Source organism: Chiloscyllium punctatum, chromosome 33 (assembly GCF_047496795.1).
Source record: "Chiloscyllium punctatum isolate Juve2018m chromosome 33, sChiPun1.3, whole genome shotgun sequence".
NCBI lineage: Eukaryota > Metazoa > Chordata > Chondrichthyes > Orectolobiformes > Hemiscylliidae > Chiloscyllium > Chiloscyllium punctatum.
Genome location: NC_092771.1, coordinates 24909878 through 24927942, shown reverse-complemented (window position 1 = coordinate 24927942; position 18065 = coordinate 24909878). Strand labels below are relative to the sequence as shown.

The window sequence follows — 18065 nt, the reverse complement described above, 5'->3', positions numbered from 1 at the left end:
ACACACACACACACACACACACACAGACAGGGGCACAACGCCCCAACAGACACCAGAAATAACATTTACAAAGAGAAGTCAACAAAGCACACTCTCAAAACCAAGAGAGCCAGCACCTCCATTTTACCTTCCCTCCCATCCCCTTTTATGTGTGTGTAATTGATTTATGTCCAGATGCAACTTGTAAACCGTTGCAAAGCGCCACTCGCATTTTGCAGACCGCAGGGTTCCTTAAATAGTCCTGGGAATAGGGAGGGTGGGTGTTGATTGACAGCTACAGCCATTCGAGCAAAAGGGTCTGCAGGCTAGTCTCTGAGAAGATGGAATGGTGAGGGCAGATTTGCCTCCATTGTATTAGAGCCATTATTTTTGTATATTAGAGACGTGTAGACCGGGGCTCCATTGTGTTATATAAAAAACACAGAGAGAGGCAAAAGGTAAGCTAGTCTTTTTATTTAAAAGGCAAGACGGCACATCAGAGAGAGATAGCCTTCTGAAACCGTCGCTGGTCTATTTTTAAACGCATTTCGCCCTGCCACGACTTTACAGCTGATCTACTTTTTGACGGGGAGATAATTTGCAAAGATTCCCAATATTTGCAAAAGGCAATGATTTCTAACGAGGAGTTGCGATTCACAATTGCAGTGTTAACACCCTGGCGTGGTCTGTTAACGTAACTTAAATCGAGATTGGCAGGAAGTAATGTCACTTTAATGTTTGGAAACTTGCTTTGACAGCTGCCCAGGGAGTGGACTTGGTGGTTTGACCCCCCCCCCCCCCCCGGAGAGAGCGGCGTTGGATTGAAGACCCTCCCCAGGGTTGGGGCTGCGTGAGACAGTTTCGGGACCCGAGCTTTGGAAGGCAACGGGAGACAGAGGGAGAGAGACAGAGAGGGTGTCTGACCCTAACAGACCAGCAGCAGAATGAGTTCCAAGCGGACGGTCCGCTCCTATTCCGCCAACGGCCGCTATTCCTTGGACATCAAGGAGGAAGATGAGCCTCCGTCCAGGGGAGAGGCCAGTCGTAACTACATCCTCAATGTTCGACCGGAGAGCAGGTGAGAAAGAAAGTTAAAATCAAGCTGCTAGCTCAACTCAGGAGGCTACTCAGCCCCTCTAACCTAGCCCCCACCTCCCCCATCCACTTCCAACTCCTGAAATAGCAAATTGGAAGGGGTTAAACCACCCTCCCTGGGGGGGAACCCGAGTAGAAGTTGGAAAGGGTCAATGGAAAACGTGGAGAATTGACATTTTTCCAATTGAGACGATGCCCTTGATGGTGATCCCCAGATGCTGTGGTACCCACTGGTCTCCAGGGTGCCAGCTGGGTGCGCCGTCTTGTGTGGATGTAACTGTGAAAGAGGGGTGGGCAGTCCGGGCGTTAGGGCCAGCTCCACAGCCGGGGCCGAGTCCATTCCTTCTCTGATGGTTCATCTGTGTTTTCACTCCCTGGACCCATCATGACCCCTCGCTCCACCATTACTTTCCTGTTTCACAACAATATCTGCTTGGAAAAGTTCAATGACACTCTGCTTCCCACCTTCAGTCATTCCGGCGGGGGGGGGGGGGAAAGGACTGGGCGATTAGAGGTAGTTTCGTTTATTCGTTCACTCTAAGTGGACATCACCGTCTGGGCCAGCATTTATAGCCTGTCCCTAGTCACGTTTGAGAAGGTGGGGGTGAGCTGCCTTCCTGAACCACGGCAGGCCACACAATTGATGCTAGGGGAGGTGATGGCTGAGTGGTACTATCGCTGGACTGTGAATCCAGAGACCCAGGCAATGTTCTGGGAATGAGTTTTGAGAAGATTTGTAGCTCAGGTTGAGGCTCTGGATGTAAGCTTGCTCACTGAGCTGGAAGGTTCGTTTTCAGATGTTTCATCACCATACTAGGTAACATCATCAGTGAGCCTCCAGATGAAGCGCTGGTGATGTAGCCCACTTTCTATTTACGTATTTAGGTTTCCTTGGGTTGATGATGTCATTTCCTATGGTAATGTCAGTTCCTGTTCTTTTTCTCAGGAGTATGGTAGATGGGATCCAAGTTGGAAATGTGGTCACCTAGGAAACCTAAAAACATCAAAAGAAAGCAGGCCATGCCACCTGTGCTTCATCCGGAGGCTCACTGATGATGTTACCTAGTATAGTGACGAAACGTCTGAAAACAAACCTTCCAGCTCAGCGAACAAACTTACATCCAATGTTCTGGGAATCTGGGTTCGAATCTCACCAGGGCAGATGGTGGAATTTGAATTAAACAAAATAATCTGGGATTAAGAGTCTAATGGTGACAATGAAACCATCAATTCTTGGGAAAAAAACCCCACCTAGTTTACTCATGTCCTTTAGGGAAGGAAATCTGCCATCCTTAGCTGGTCTGGCCTTCATGTGACAGGTAATAAAAGCTGGCCCAGCAAACGATGCCCACATCCCATTAATTAATAAAAACAAGTCATAATTTCCTTCAGGGGGGGAGTTCCAGGATTTTCTCCCAGGAACAGCGATATACAGTATTTGCAAGTCAGAATGGGGAGTGACTTGGAGGGGAACCTGCAGTAGGTGGTGTTCCCGTGAATTTGCTGCCCTTGACCTTTTAGATGGAAGTGGCCATGGGTTTGGAAGATGCTGTCAAAAGGATTTTTGGTGAGTTTCTGCAGCACATCTTGTTGAGAGTACACACTGATGCTATGACAGAGCGTCGCTGGTGGAGGGAGTGGATGTTTGTGAATGCGGTGCCAGTCAAGCGGCTGCTTTGTCCTGGATGGTGTCAAGCTTCTTGAGTGTTGCATCCAGGCGAGTGGGGAGTATTCCACTGCACGTGTAGTCCTGTTGTCAAGGCAATCACCCCATAGCAGTGCTTCCATTCTCTGCCTGAACTCGAGGGTACAGTGGGTATGGAGGGTGGGGGTGGAGAGTTGTTAGCCTTGCCAGTCTAGGGCAGTGATGGTTGAGGGAGTTAGGGGGTAAGTTGCAGGCAGTGGCCCTGAATCTGTGAAAAAACGCAAGAAACAATGCGGTGTTGTGGGGAAAAGGCAGGGGAATTGGCACAAGGTCAGAGAGTCAGTTCGCACATGATGGGCCGAATTCCTCACCATAACAAATTGTTCGCTGACTCTATGACTCTGTGAAGCTGGATCTACCCCTGAACTCAGTTGTGTGGGGGGTGTGTAGAGTTGCTTTTTTCAGTTTTTTTCCTTGGAGCGTCGGAGGCTGGGGTTGACCTCATAGAAGTTTATAAAATCATGAGGGGTATGGATAAGGTAAATAGACAAGGTGTTTTCCCCGGGGTGGGGGAGTCCAGAACTAGAGAGCGTAGGTTTAGGGTGAGAGGGAAAAGATATAAAAGGGACCTAAGAGGCAATTCTTTCACACAGAGGGTGGTACGTGTATGGAATGAGCTGCCAGAAGAAGTGGTGGAGGTTGGTACAATTACAACATTTAAAAGGCATCTGGATGGGTATATGAATAGGAAGGGTTTAGAGGGATATGGGCCAAATGGATGAGATTAGCTTGGGATATCTAGTCAGCATGGATGAGTTGGGGTCGAAAAGTGTGATGCTGGAAAAGCACAGCTAGTCATGCAGCATCCAAATAGTGGGAGAATTGAAGTTTCGGGCATAAGCCCTTCATCAGGAATGTTGGACCAAAAGCTCTGTTTCTGTGCTATATGACGGTTATGACTCTATGACACTGTCAGGATGACAGACTACCAATGGGAAAACTGGGCGCCAAATCCCGTTGTTGCATTTTGGAGAGGAGGGAGAGGGGCAGCCACCATGTGGGAGTACAGGGATCCTGGCCGGGGGGTGGGGGGGTGCAGAGTGTGGGAAGGTGGGGGCAGTTTGGCACACATTTTGACAGATGGCCCCATTCCTGTCCATCCTGACCCATGAGCAGGTCCTATCCACCATCGACAGGGCACAAGTCAGGAGTGTGACAGAATACCCTTAAAGAGACACTCTACTTCCACAGAATCATTGAAGTCATAGTACAGCAGGAGACCACTCAGCCGATTGTACTAGAGTTAGCCCTACAGCTGGGGCGCTAGTAGTGTAGTGTAATCCAGAGACCCAGGTTAAATGCACATGGGCTCAAATCTTGCCACGGTAGAACTAGAGGGCATAGGTTTAGGGTAAGAGGGGAAAGATATAAAAGAGACCTAAGGGACAACGTTTTCACACAGAGGGTGGTACGTGTATGGAATGAGTTGCCAGAGGAAGTGGTGGAGGCTGGTACAAATACAGCATTTAAAAGAGAAAATAGGAATATGGCATTGAGATGTAGGATCGACCATGATCGTATTAAATAGTGAAGCAGGCTTGAAGGGTCGAATGGCCTTCTCCTGTTCTTACTTTCTATGTTGCTGACCCACAGTAATGTTCTGTTGACTGCTGTATGAAATAGCTGAGGTAGCCACTCAGTTCAAAGGCATCTAGGGACAGGCACCAATACTACCTCCCTATCTTTTATCTCAGCCCGCTTGGCACACCCTCCTCATTCCTGAAGAAGGGCTTATGCCCGAAACGTTGATTCTCCTGCTCCTTTGATGCTGCCTGACCTGCTGCGCTTTTCCAGCAACACATTTTTAAGCACCAATACTACCTCACCAATGATGCCCATGCAATCGATGCTGGGTCCACTTTTGTTTGTCATTTAAATAAACGATTTGGATGAGAATATAAGAGGCATGGTTAGTCGGTTTGCAGATGACCCCAAACTTGGTGGTGCAGTGGGTAGTGAGGAAGGTTATCTAAGATTACAAAGGGATCTTGATCAGTTTGTGAAATTGTATGAAACAGATAGTTGCATGATGGGAAAACTAGCCAACCCCTGGTTGTAATGCAACACAAGTTAACAAAGGTCAAAGTATTGTTAACCTCAGCAGGACTTGACGTAGGCTATGTGCAAGAAAATTCTTTCACCTCAGTAGACCTCGGCAGGGTTTGATTAGCTGGCTGCAAGCAAATTCTGTTGTACTGACTAAACCACAAATTGGGTCAATGGGCTGAGTGACTGGTGGAGTGTAAGTTGAATAAATGCAAGATATTGCATTTTGGTAAAACAAACAAGGACAGGACTTACACAGTTAAAAATAGAACCTTAGGTAGTGTTGTAGAACAAAGAGACTCGGGGGTTCAGGTGTGTAAACACATTGATATGTCTTTCCCACATTTTTGACTACTCACAATTCACAAGAGGCTACTGGGACAAAGTAAGGCTCTCTCTCTCACTCTGTCTGTCTGTCTGTCTGTCTGTCTCTCTCTCTCTCTCTCTCTCTATCTCTTTCTCTGTCTCTATTTCTCACTGTCTCTCTCCCTCTCTGCGTCTCTTTCTCTCACTCACTCTGTCTGTCTTTCTCTCTCTATCTCTGTTTCTCTCTCTCTCTTTGTCTCTGTCTCTCTCTATCTCTGTCTATCTCAGTCTCTGTCTCTGTCTCTCTCTCTCTCTGTTTCTCTCTCTCTCTTTTTGTCTCTGTCTCTCTCTCTCTCTGTCTATCTCTCTCTCTCTCTGTTTCTCTCTCTCTTTTTGTCTGTCTCTCTCTATCTCTGTCTATCTCTCTCTCTCTGTCTCTGTCTCTCTCCCTTTCTGCCTCCCTCTCTCACTCACTCTGTCTGTTTATCTGTCTGTCTCTCTCTATCTCTCTCTCTGTCTCTCTCTCTCTCTCTCTCTCTCTCTCTCTGTCTCTGTCTATCTCTCTCTCTATCTCTATCTATCTCTCTCTCTGTCTCTCTCTCTCTCTCTCTCTCTCTCTGTATATCTCTCTCTCTACCTCTGTCTCTCTCTCTGTCTCTCTCTGTCTCTCTCTCTCTCTCTCTCTCTGTCTCTCTCTCTCTGTCTCTCTATTTCCATTGCTCTTGATAATTCTATCCCTTTTACCCTCTTCTTACTGGTTCACCAGCTGATTCTTTCACTATTTATCATCTTGAAACCTTTCAGCCATTGAAAATCTCAACTGGATTGCCCTCCTCTGTTTTATAAAGAGCTTGCAGCTTTTTGTAACCTCCCCCCCACCCCCGCATCTCTCAGCATTCTTCTTGTGTAAACTTTCCGTGGCTTTAAGATATTTCCCTATAATGGGTGTCCCAAGTCTCGGGTAATATTTCAACAGTTAAAAAAAATCTTGTCCCACACCAAATCAACATAATTGACTTCCCTTTATAATGACTTAAGAGAGAAGGTAGCAGATGGGTAATGTACTAGAACTAGTGATCCCAGGATCATGGGATTGCTATGGGTTTAGACTCTGACATGGTTCATAGTGAAATCTGAATCTAATTAATAAGCTGGGGGATAAAAGCTAGTCCACTCATAATGAGGTAACCACTGCTGCTTGTTATTAATAACCATCAGGTTCACTAATACCCATGGGGAGTGAAATCTGTGTGTTTACTTGGTCAGGCCCACGTGACTCCAGGCCCACAGCACTGTGGTTGACCCTTACCTGCTCTGTGAAGTGTCCTCACTGTTCGAAGGCAGTTAGAGATAGGCACCCAATGCTGGCCTTGCCTGTGGCACCCACACCCCATGGGAGAATAAATGACTCTCATTTGTGGCAGAATCTTGTGACACTGAAGGGTCTGGAGGGCCTGGGATGTGAATCACAAGAGGATTAGTATGCAGTTGCAGCAAGTGTGATCAGGGAAGTACGTGGTGTGTTGCCATTCATTGCAAAGAGAACGGAATCTAAAAGTAGGGAACCTTGTTACTAGAGACCGAATTTGGAGGAATGTGTACAGTTTTGGTCGCCTTATTGATAAAGTATATAGTTACAATAGAATTGGAACAGAGGAGGTTAACTCAATTGATTGCTGGAATGAATTCCTATGGTGAAAGGTTTGATAGACTCTGCCTCTCTTTTATATCTTTCCCCTCTCACCCTAAACCTATGCCCTCTAGTTCTGCACTCCCCGACCCCAGGGAAAATACCTTGTCTGTTTACCCCATCCATACCCTTTATTATTTTATAAACCTCTGTAAGGTCACCCCTCAGCCTCCGACACTCCAGGGAAAACAGCCCCAGCCTATTCAGCCTCAAATCCTCCAACTCTCTTGTTAACTCTGATTTCTCTTCACAGATGCTGCCAGACCCTCTGAGCTTTTCCAGCAATTTTTGTTTTTGTTTCTGATTTACAGCATTCACAGTTCTTTTGGTTTTTATCCAAGTTCCCTGGCGAAGTATAAATGTTGAAAATGCGTTGCTGGAAAAGCGCAGCAGGTCAGGCAGCATCAAAGGAGCAGGAGAATCGACGTTTCGGGCATCAGCCCTTCTTCAGCCCTTTTCCTGAAGAAGGGCTGATGCCCGAAACGTCGATTCTCCTGCTCCTTGGATACTGCCTGACCTGCTGTGCTTTTCCAGCAACACATTTTCAGCTCTGATCTCCAGCATCTTCACTTTCTCCTCGAAGTATAAATGTTGTCAATACTTGCTTTTGTATTCACAGTCTTTGCTTATATTGATTCCCTCACTCCTTAATCTCTCTTTCTGCACTCACTTTACCTCTCCCTTGCAGTCTCTGCATTTGACAAAAGCCATTTAATCGTGCAGTCTATCTGTGAAACCCTGAAGGTTTAGATATAACTTCTGTAATCTTGTCTGGTACATGCTTCACCTGCATTTTCTCTTTGTTGTATTTGAGATAGAAGGTCTTGTATTTTGCATGCTTCCACTGCTGGTTCGATATTTCATCAGCCACTTTCCCAGCCAGTTAATCCAAGTTTGTTCCGAATTAGAAAATGATATAATTTCCTCTTCAACATCTTTGCTTTGGATTCCATTTCTTTTGATCTACTTTCAGTGTGAGAGATTTGAGTGCATGTGTGTGTGTGTATAAGTTTATGTGTGTGTGTGTATAAGTCTATGTGTGTGTGTGTGTGTGTATGTATAAGTCTGTGTGTTTGAGTCTGTGTGTATGAGTGCGTGTGTGAGACTGTGTCTGTGTGTGTGAGTGTGAGAGCCTGTGTATGTGAGGCTGTGTGTGAGCGTTTGTGTATGTGTCTTTACATGTGAATCTGTGTGTGCACATTTGTGTGTGTATATCAATGTGTATCTGTCTTTGTGTGTATCTGGGTGGGTGTGTATTTGTGTCTGCCTGTCTTTGTGTATATCTTGTGCATCTGTGTGTGTGCGCATGTGAGTGTCGGTGTGGCTGGGTGTGAGCTGTAATTTCACAGTAATACTGATCAGCTATGTTTGCTGTCAGTGCTGTCTCTCTGGTGATGCTATTGCTTTGGGTTCACAAGGTTTGGGGTTCAAATCCCACTCTCAGGCGTGAGCATATCAATCTAGGTTAATGCTCCAGTGCAGTACTGAGGCAGTGCGGCACTCCCTGAGGTGCCCTCTTATGGATTGGGTGTGAGACTGAGACCTCTCGGGGGTTTGTAAGAGATCCCTTGGCATCATTTTGAAGAAGAGAAGAGGCAGTTATTGACTAATAGTTACACCTTAATATTATCTGCGTACTAGCACAACTCTGTACAGGATCAAAGTGATGAAAGTTTTAGATTAGATTAGATTAGATTACTTACAGTGTGGAAACAGGCCCTTCGGCCCAACAAGTCCACACTGCCCCGCCGAAGCGCAACCCACCCATTCCCCTACATTTACCCCTTTTACCTAACACTACGGGCAATTTAGCATGGCCACTTCACCTGACCTGCACATCTTTGGACTGTGGAAGGAAACCGGAGCACCTGGAGGAAACCCACGCAGACACGGGGAGAATGTGCAAACTCCACACAGTCAGTCGCCTGAATTGGGAATTGAACCCGGGTCTCTGGCGCTGTGAGGCAGCAGTGCTAACCATTGAGCCACCGTGCCGCCCTATTTACTCTCTGGCTGGGTCAGCATTCATTGCCCATCCCTAACTAGACAAGAGTGAGCCGCATTGCTGTGAGTCTGGAGTTACGTATAGACCAGACTGGGTAAGGGTGACAGATTCCCCACCTTTTAATGGACCAGAATTTTCCTGATCCGAAACGCTGATTCTCCTGCTCCTTGGATGCTGCCTGACCTGCTGTGCTTTTCCAGCATCAGGACAGAGTGAATGGTGAGATGGTGAATGGGGTGCTAATCAAGTGGGCTGCTTTATCCTGGATGCTGTTGGGTATTTAGAACCCGTAAGTGACGATAAGTATGGAATTCTTGTTTTCACTGACAGATGAAATATTGTTATGTCTTGATTACAACCTCACAGTGACAGGAATTGCTCCTGTGTATTCTTGGCCAGTGGTAGCAACATCACCATTTTCAGTTGTGGTGAATTTTGGTTAGGACTTTAACTGTACAGAAAAGTGTTAAATATGGGTTTGGCCTGATCTCCAGAATCTGCAATCCTCCCTTTCTCCAGAATTGACAGCGGTTATATAATTGTCACTAGGCCATCTTTTTATTTGCAATTGAATTTGAACATCACCATCTATCGAGGTGGGATTAACCTGGGGTTTTTGGATTGCTACACTACACCACCACCTTCCCTGCTGGCCACTGTGCTCCTACATTACATCAGAGGCTACACGTCACAAGTACTTCATTGATTTGGATAACTCGAGATGTCTGCTGCTTATGAACAACACAATGTAAGTACTGTTTGGTGAAGGTGCCAAAGAGTCAATTAATCTTTACAGAAACCACCACACCCCATCAACATGATCACTCAGATCTCCATTGTTCCTCACAATATGATTAAATTGCAACCTGTTATTATTTTTCATCTGTTCCGCAATTTGAATTGACCTGCTTTGATTCTCCCATGAGATGTGGCCATCACCGGCTGGGCCTGCATTTATCGCCTATCTCTAGTTAGTTAAGAGTTGGCCAAATAGCCGTGGGTCTGGAGTTGCATGTGACTAGATTGGGTAAGGTTGACAGATTTCCATCTCTAAAGGGCATTAATGAGCCATTTATTGACTCTGAGAAAGTGAGGACTGCAGATGCTGGAGATCAGAGTCGAGAATTTTCCTGATGAAGAGCTTATGCCTGAAACATTGATTCTACTGCTCCTCGGATGCTGCCTGACCTGCTGTGCTTTCCCAGCACCACAGTCTTGACATTTATAGAATGTACTGGATTAGTGGTGCTGGAAGAGCACAGCAGTTCAGGCAGCATCCAACGAGCAGCGAAATCGACGTTTCGGGCAAAAGCCCTTCATCAGGAATAAAGGCAGTGTCCCTAGTTGCCCCTTGAGAAGGTGGGGGTGAGCTGCCTTCTTGAACCACTGCGTTCCCTGTGCTGTAGGTAGACCCACAATGCCCTTTGCAAAGGGATTCCAGGGATTTGACCCGAGACACTGAAGGAACGGCGACGTATTTGGTGAGAGGCTTGGAGAGGACCCCGCAAGTGGGTTGTACCTGCTGCCCTTGCATTTCCAGAGGTCACAGGATTGGAAGATGTTGTTGAAGGAACCGTGATGAGTTGCTGTAGTGCACCTTGCAGATGGTCCATCCTGTAGGCCCTGTGTATCGGTGGTGGAGGGAGTGAATGGTGAGATGGTGAAAGAGGTGCCAGTCAAATGGGCTGCTTTATCCTGGATGGCATTCGGTACTTAGAATCCATAAGTGACGATAAGTGTGGAATCCTTGTTACAGTTTTCACTGATGTATGAAATATTGTTATGTCTTGATTACAACTTCATAGTGACAGGAATTGTCCTTGTGTATTATCGATCAGTGGTAACAACATCACCATTTTCAGTTATGACAAATTTTGGTTAGGATTTTAACTGTACAGAATAGTGTTAAATATGGTTTTGGCCTGATACCTTGAACGCTATTGGTTATCTTTTCTTTCAGACAAACGTTTTGCAACATCATTGCTCAGATAACCGAAGAGACCCAGCCAGGATTCGAAACCACATTGAAGTCTCATGCAGTGTCCGAGGACACTGATGTCAAGTTTACCTGCATTGTTACAGGTGAATCCATTCTTTTCTCAAGTGATGTGATGACCAAATGATTTTGTGTGCCCAATGACCAGAAACGTTACTCATGTAGCATAGAGACATGGAGTCACAGGGTTGATGCCAATCTCGAGAGTGAGTCTCCCCAGGACAAAAGCCAGCCTGTTCGGAAGGCGTTAGCCTGCAGTACTCCAGAGGACGATCCTAGTTTGAATCTCAGCAGTGAGCAAAGGCTAAAATCCTCCATTACGAGTCTATGGAATCGTAGTCTCCACACATTTGGAGGTCAATTGTTTGAGTTTTTGGTTTGTGTTTATAACCATGAAACCTCATGGAATGGCCGACTGGAATCCCAAGTAGAAACTCAAATACTAATTATTAGCTTTGCTCAAAGGACCCAGGTTGGCTTTGGCTTGACGACATTGGATGACAAATACCCCACATTCCAGTATATTTTGGATTTTGTGCACATTGCCTGGTCCTGGCAATATTTTATAACTTGGCAAGAAGGCTCAGCGTGATTGAGGCTCCAGGTTTATAGTGATGAGTGATTAGGATGGGACTGTACAAATCATCAGAAACTCACCATTGTTTTCCAGTTCTCAGTGTAAGATACATGTGCACAACACGAAGAAGGGCAATCTTTTGTAGATAGTTCATAGGGGAGGTGATGGCCTTGTGCTATTAACACTGGGCAATTTAATCCAGAGACCCAGGTGAATTAGATGGGTTTTTAATCATAATCGGCAATAGTTCCAGTCGCAGTGACTTGTTTCCAGTTCCAGGTTTTTAATTCATAGAATCTAAATGCACCAGCTGCTGCAATGGGATTTGAACCCGTGCCTGCTGAGTGTCAGCCTGGGCCTTTGGATTACCGGCTTAAAGACGTTACCACAACACCCCAGTCTTCGGTAAACAGAGTCAACTCTTAACTGCTCCCAAAATGGCCCGAGTAAGCTGCTCAGTTCAAGATCAGTTTGCATTGGGCAGTAAATCCTGGTATTGTCAGTGATGCCCACATCCCATTAGTGAATAAAATGAAACATTTGGGCCTGTATCCAGCCGGAACCAGATAGGAATACCTTGTCAATCCCAGTTTGGTCAGCTCTAATTTTCGGTTTAAATAATTCCAAATGCAAACACAATAGGTGTGTTATTGTGTGTGTGTGTGTGTGTGTGTGTGTGCGTGTGTGTGCGTGTGTGTGCATATGTGTGTGTGTGTGCGTGCATGTGTGTGTGTGTGTATGTGCGTGTGTGTGCGTGTGTGTGTGTGCGTGTGTGTGTGTGTGCATGTGTGTGTGTGTGCATGTGTGTGTGTCTGTTTGCATGTGTGTGTGTGTGTGTGTGTGGTCTTCATTGGAGGGGGCATTGAGTATCAGGATAGATATGTTATGCTGAAGCTTTATAGCTTTTAGTTAGGCCACACTTGGAATATTGTGTACATTCTGGTCACCACACTACCAGAAGGATGTGGATACTTTGGAGAGGGTGCAGGAAAGGATTGCCAGGATGTTGCCTGGTACGGAGGGAATTTAGCTATGAAGAAAGGTTGGATAGACTGGGTTTTTTTTCACTGGAACGCAGGAGGTTGAGGGGCGACCTGATAGAGGTTTATAAGATTGTGAATGGTGTGGATACAGTGGGAAGTATGAAGTCTTTTTCCCAGGAGGAGTCAGTTACTCGGGGACACAGGCTCGAGGTGCGAGGAAGGAGTTTTAAAAGAGCTCTGCAAGGCTCGTTTTTCCCACAAAGGGCGGTGAGTGCCTGGTACACACTGCCAGAGGGGGTGGTGGAAGCAGACACAATAGCAGCATTCAAGAAGCACCTGGACAAGTATGTGAGCAGAAAGGGAATAGGGGGATATGGATCCTGTACATGTAAACAGTTTTAATATGGAAGGTCAAAATGTGGTGGTGCAGGCCTGGAGGGCCAAAGGGCCTATTTCTGTGCTGTATTGTTCTTGAAGTGTGTGAGGGAGTGAGGGTGCGAGCATGTGAGAGAGTGTGAGTGTGTGTATGGGAGCATGTGAGGGAGTGTAGGTGTGAGGGTGTCAGGGAGCGCAGGAGTGTGAGGGAGTGTGTGAGGGAGTGTGGGTGTGTGTGTGGGAGTGGGTGTGTGTGAGGGTGTGTGTATGTGTGAGGGTGTATGTATGTGTGAGGGTGTGTGTATGTGTGAGGGAGTGTGGGTGTGTGTGAGGGAGTGTGGGTGTGTGTGAGGGAGTGGGTGTGTGTGTGGGAGTGGGTGTGTGTGTGGGAGTGGGTGTGTGTGAGGGTGTGTGTGTGTGTGAGGGAGTGTGGGTGTGTGTGAGGGAGTGTGTGAGGGCTGTGTGGGTGTGTGAGGGAGTCTGGGTGTGTGTGAAGATGTGTGAGGGAGTCTGGGTGTGTGTGAGGGAGTGGGTGTGTGTGTGGGAGTGGGTATGTGTGGGTGTGTATGTGGGGGAGTGTGGGTGTGTGTGAGGGAGTCTAGGTGTGTGTGAGGGAGTGTGGGTGAGTGTGAGGGAGTGGGTGTGTGAGGGAGTCTGGGTGTGCGTGAGGGAGTGGGTGTGTGTGAGGGAATGGGTGGGAATGTTTGAGGAAGTGTGTGAGGGGTGTGTGGGTGTGTGAGGGAGTCTGGGTGTGTGTGAAGATGTGTGTGGGAATGTGTGAGGGAGTGTGGGTGTGTGTGGGAGTGGGTGTGTGTGGGTGTGTGTGTGAGGGCATATGGGTGTGTGTGAGGGAGTGTGGGTGTGTGTGAGGGAGTGGATGTGTGTGAGGGAATGTGGGTGTGTGTGAGGACGTGTGTGGGAGTGGGAGTGTATGAGGGAATGTGGGTGTGTGTGAGGACGTGTGTGGGAGTGGGAGTGTGTGAGGGAATGTGGGTGTGTGTGAGGACGTGTGTGGGAGTGGGAGTGTGTGAGGGAGTGTGGGTGTGTGTGGGGGAGTGTGGGTGTGTGTGAGGGAGTGTGGGTGTGTGTGAGGGAGTCTGGGTGTGTGTGAGGGAGTGTGGGTGTGTGTGAGGGAGTCTGGGTGTGTGTGAGGGAGTGGGTGGGAATGTGTGAGGGAGTGGGTGGGAATGTGTGAGGGAGTGTGTGAGGAAGTGTGGGTTTGTGTGAGGGAGTCTGGGTGTGTGTGAGGGAGTGTGGGTTTGTGTGAGGGAGTCTGGGTGTGTGTGAGGGAGTGTGGGTTTGTGTGAGGGAGTGTGGGTTTGTGTGAGGGAGTGGGTGTGTGTGAGGGAGTGTGGGTTTGTGTGAGGGAGTGGGTGTGTGTGAGGGAGTGTGGGTTTGTGTGAGGACGTGTATGGGAGTGGGAGTGGGAGTGTGAGCAGGGCAGCTGTGTGCTATACTCTCCCAGAAGAAGGGTATGCTTGCTCATACCAAGAAACTGGGCATTTAATGTGGGGGAGATTTCCGCTTCCGCTCATGTAACAGACTCGGAAACTCTCTTACTCTGATTGGCTGACAGAAGAGCATCTGATGGATTTACAAATTGGGAGTCTCATTGGTTGACCACTTTGTAAGGTGGGAGCTGAACCAGAACACATGCCCCCCGCAGTAGGAACACGACCTAGTGTACCACACGACTCAGTGGAGCTCATGTAATTATTCAGTGAACCCCTTAAGGCAGCTGGACGCTGCTTAGGACAGCCTTGGGGTTGCTCTGGGACAAATACTGAGGTGAGATCTTATTCACTAACTAAGCAATCAATTCCCTCATATTTGTGTGACATCACCAAAATATAATAACCAATTTTTGCAAGTCAAGTTGTGATTTGGTTTGAAGTGGATTGGGAAGTGTGCAGAATCTGTTGCACATTCTTTTCTGCCCAGTCCTACTGCTTGCTCTCACCTGATTGTACAAGAAGAATTAAATAATTGCACTTGGCTTCAGCTGAAGTCATATGCAACCTAGTCAGGAAGGCCAGGTTGCTGTAGCAACGGGCACACTTCCCAGGAGGGTCATTTCCATCACATTCCTGACCAGGCATCTCTCCCACTTTTACTGCCCGCCATGGGTATGTGTTGGTAGGCTTTGCATGTTGGTACTCAACCAGTTTGGCTCCATGCTGGACACAGCCCCCTTGACCATCAGGGCCTGGAGTGAGTCCTCAACCCAAATGGTTTGACTCCATGGGAGAGATGCTGCCCCTGTGGCCGGAGACTTCTGTTCAGGTCATGTCTAGGTCCAGCCTGAGACAGGGACCGAAATCGCAGGCTGTGGTGTTCCTCTGGATCTGGGCTGCCAATCTGAGGAGACCCTTGACCACCCTCCTCCCCGCAGAGCCCTGGGCCCCAGGTTATATCCTCTATCTGTCTCCTAGCCCTAGTTGCCACGTGGTTCAATTCCACAGTGAAGAATGTATGTGATGAATTCATGTGATGAACAATATATTTACCGCTGGCTGTAATACAGGAATGGTGCACTTATAGAGTCATAGAGATGTACAGCACAGAAACAGACCCTTCGGTCCAACCCGTCCATGCCGACCAGATATCCCAACCCAATCTAGTCCCGCCTGCCAGCACCCGGCCCATATCCCTCCAAACCCTTCCTATTCATGTCCCCATCCAGGTGCCTTTTAAATGTTTCAATGTACTAGCCTCCACCACTTCCTCTGGCAGCTCATCCCATACTCCACTTGGTTCTGTCATATCTGGGCTGCCGCTTTCTTCTTGAATTTGTTTGTACGTTATTTTGGTTCTAAATAATTGTTATATGAATATATTTCTAATGTGATTACTGAGGTAGTATACAAATGCTTTGGGGGGGGGGTGTCAGTTAGCTCGGTTTGCTGGACAGTGGACAGGAGAATGTGGGGACTGCAGATGCTGGGGAGTCAGAGTCGAGAGTGTGGTGCTGGAAAAGCACAGCCGGTCTGGCAGCATCCGAGGAGTAGGAAAATCGACGTTTGAGGCATCAACCCTTCGTCGGGAATGGACGGGCTGGACAGTGGTCTGCCATGTACTGTACCATCCAACAGCAGGCTCCTGCACCAGCTGAGGTTACTACAAAAGCCTCTCCTTCTTAACCTCTCCCCTCACCTGAGGTATACAGTGACCCACCGGTTAAACCACACCCGGTCACCTCTCTCTCTCTAATGAAAGAGCAGCTCGATGGTCCAGTCAGACCTTGGTGACTGAATGTGAATGTTTCAGTGTAGCCACTCTGTCATTCACCTTCTGGACTGTGAACAAAAAGACTGTTATAATTATTATGATATTCAATTGCTATCCTGTTGGGCAATGGGCTATTCCTATTTCTAACGAGAAGGTAAAACCAGGGCCTTTAGATTCCATAAATATTCCTGAAAATGGCCAACACTGTATACAGTATTACCCACAATGCACTTTGTTCTTTTATATATTTCACTCCAATTGAGTTTTGGCTGCTCCTGTTTTGGAGATGGAAGTCCATTCCTGTTAGAAATTTGAAATTGTTCCTCATGCAAAGTTACTGTCTGTGTCAGTGTCTTCCTCTGTCAGTATCTCTCAGTGTAAATGTCTCTCAGTCTCTCTGTGTCAGTGTCTCTCTCTCTGTGTCCGTATCTCTCTGTGTTAGAGTTTCTGTGTCAGTCTCTCTATCTTTGTGTCTCTCTGTGTCTGTGTCTCTCTGTGTCTGTGTCTCTCTCTCAGTGACTGTGTGTCTCATTGTGTCAGTTTCTCTCTGTGCCAGTCTCTCTATGTCACAGTCTCTCGAGCTTCGCGTCTCTCTCTCTGTCCCTGTGTCAGTATGCCTCTCTGTGTTTCTCTCAGTGTCTGTGTCTCTCTGTGTCTGTGTCTGTCTCTGTGTCTGTATCTCTTGGTCTTCATGTCTCTCTGTGTGGCGTCTCTTTGTGTTAGTGTCTCTCTCTGTGTGTCATTGTCTCTCTCTGTGTCTGTCTCTCTCTGTGTCTGTGTCTCTGTGTGTCAGTCTCTGTCTGAGTCAAAATCTCTCTATCTTCATTTCTGTCTGTTGGTGTGTCTCTCTCTGTGTCAGCGTCTCTCTCTATCTGTGCCTCTCTCTCAGTCTGTGTCACTCTCTGTGTCTGTGCCTCTCTGTGTCTGTGTCTCTCTCTGTATCTATGTCCGTGACTCTCTATCTGTGTCTCTCTCTGTGTGTCCATGTCTCTCTATCTGTCTCTCTCTGTGTCAATGTCTCTGTGTGTCTGTGTGTCTCTCTCTCTCTGTGTCTGTGTCTGTGTCTCTCTCTGTCCCCGTGGCACTCTGTCAGAGTCTCTCTGTAGCTGTGTAAGTGCTGAACACACACTCCAATCTGCCTCTTCACTCTTATGAGGCTCACAGAAGATAAGTTCATGAGTAAAGAACTTTAATTTGTATAGCGCCATAAGCCACTTTAAGACATCCCAAACTACATGATAGCCAATGAAACACTTTTAGCTGCATCAATGTAATGAAACAGCAACCAATTTGCACACAGCAAGCCTCTTCAACCAGTAGATGTCTCACTGCATTAACAACTTTGAGGTTTTAACAGCTGTTTGTACAAAGATGTAATTATCGTTCTCAGAATCTTTCGTAACCTTAGCACGTACCCATCCGTGTTAGAAAGGCAGATCTCTGTCACAGCTAAACTCGAAAATATCTTTGAGTCAGCCAATACCGTGATGCTAATACACACATCTGGGATAGGTGGGACTTTAACCTAGGTCTCCTAGCTCAGGGAGAGGGACACTACCACTGTATTTCATGGTGCCAGAAGGTGATGTTGATTGGATTTGGTATTAGCAGGTTAATTAAAAAATAAGAAAACGAAAACAGATGGAGTTTGTAGCGCCCCCGTCTCTGAGCTAGGAGGCCTGCATTCGAATCCTGATGTATCATATCATCAACGAATAGGATGACTAGAAAATAAAATCTGAACCAGGCCAGGACCACGCTCAAATAGAACGATACTCTGTGAGGTAAGGGGAAAGCTGGTTCCTCCACCAACCCCATCGCAATGGGGTGGGCTCCTGGGGGTTGGAGTGCGTTCTGTCCACCTGGAATCCCATCAAAATCCTCCCTTGCTCCCTTCCCTTCTGTTATTGTTGCACTGACCCCTGGTGAGCCGGACCTGTAATTTATTAATTTGTTTAATGACGGGGATGGGTTAGTTGGTTCAATGGCCAAGGTGAGATAGTTGGTTTAGTGACGGGGATGGGTTAGTTGGTTTAAAGACAGGGGTGAGTTAGTTGGTTTATTGACGGGGATGGATTAG

At 47.1% G+C, this 18065-nt stretch overlaps 1 protein-coding gene across 1 annotated transcript in view; it reads left to right on the top strand.

Moving 5' to 3' along the window:
• Positions 1 to 774: 774 nt before the first annotated feature.
• alpk3a (alpha-kinase 3a) overlaps positions 775 to 18065 on the top strand; it is a 102186-nt gene continuing 84895 nt past the window's right edge. The window contains exons 1-2 of the mRNA XM_072553154.1: positions 775 to 1057; positions 10787 to 10908. Of these exons, the coding sequence (XP_072409255.1) occupies positions 924 to 1057; positions 10787 to 10908 (256 nt within the window). The 5' untranslated portion in view covers positions 775 to 923. The remainder of the gene's footprint in view (positions 1058 to 10786; positions 10909 to 18065) is intronic.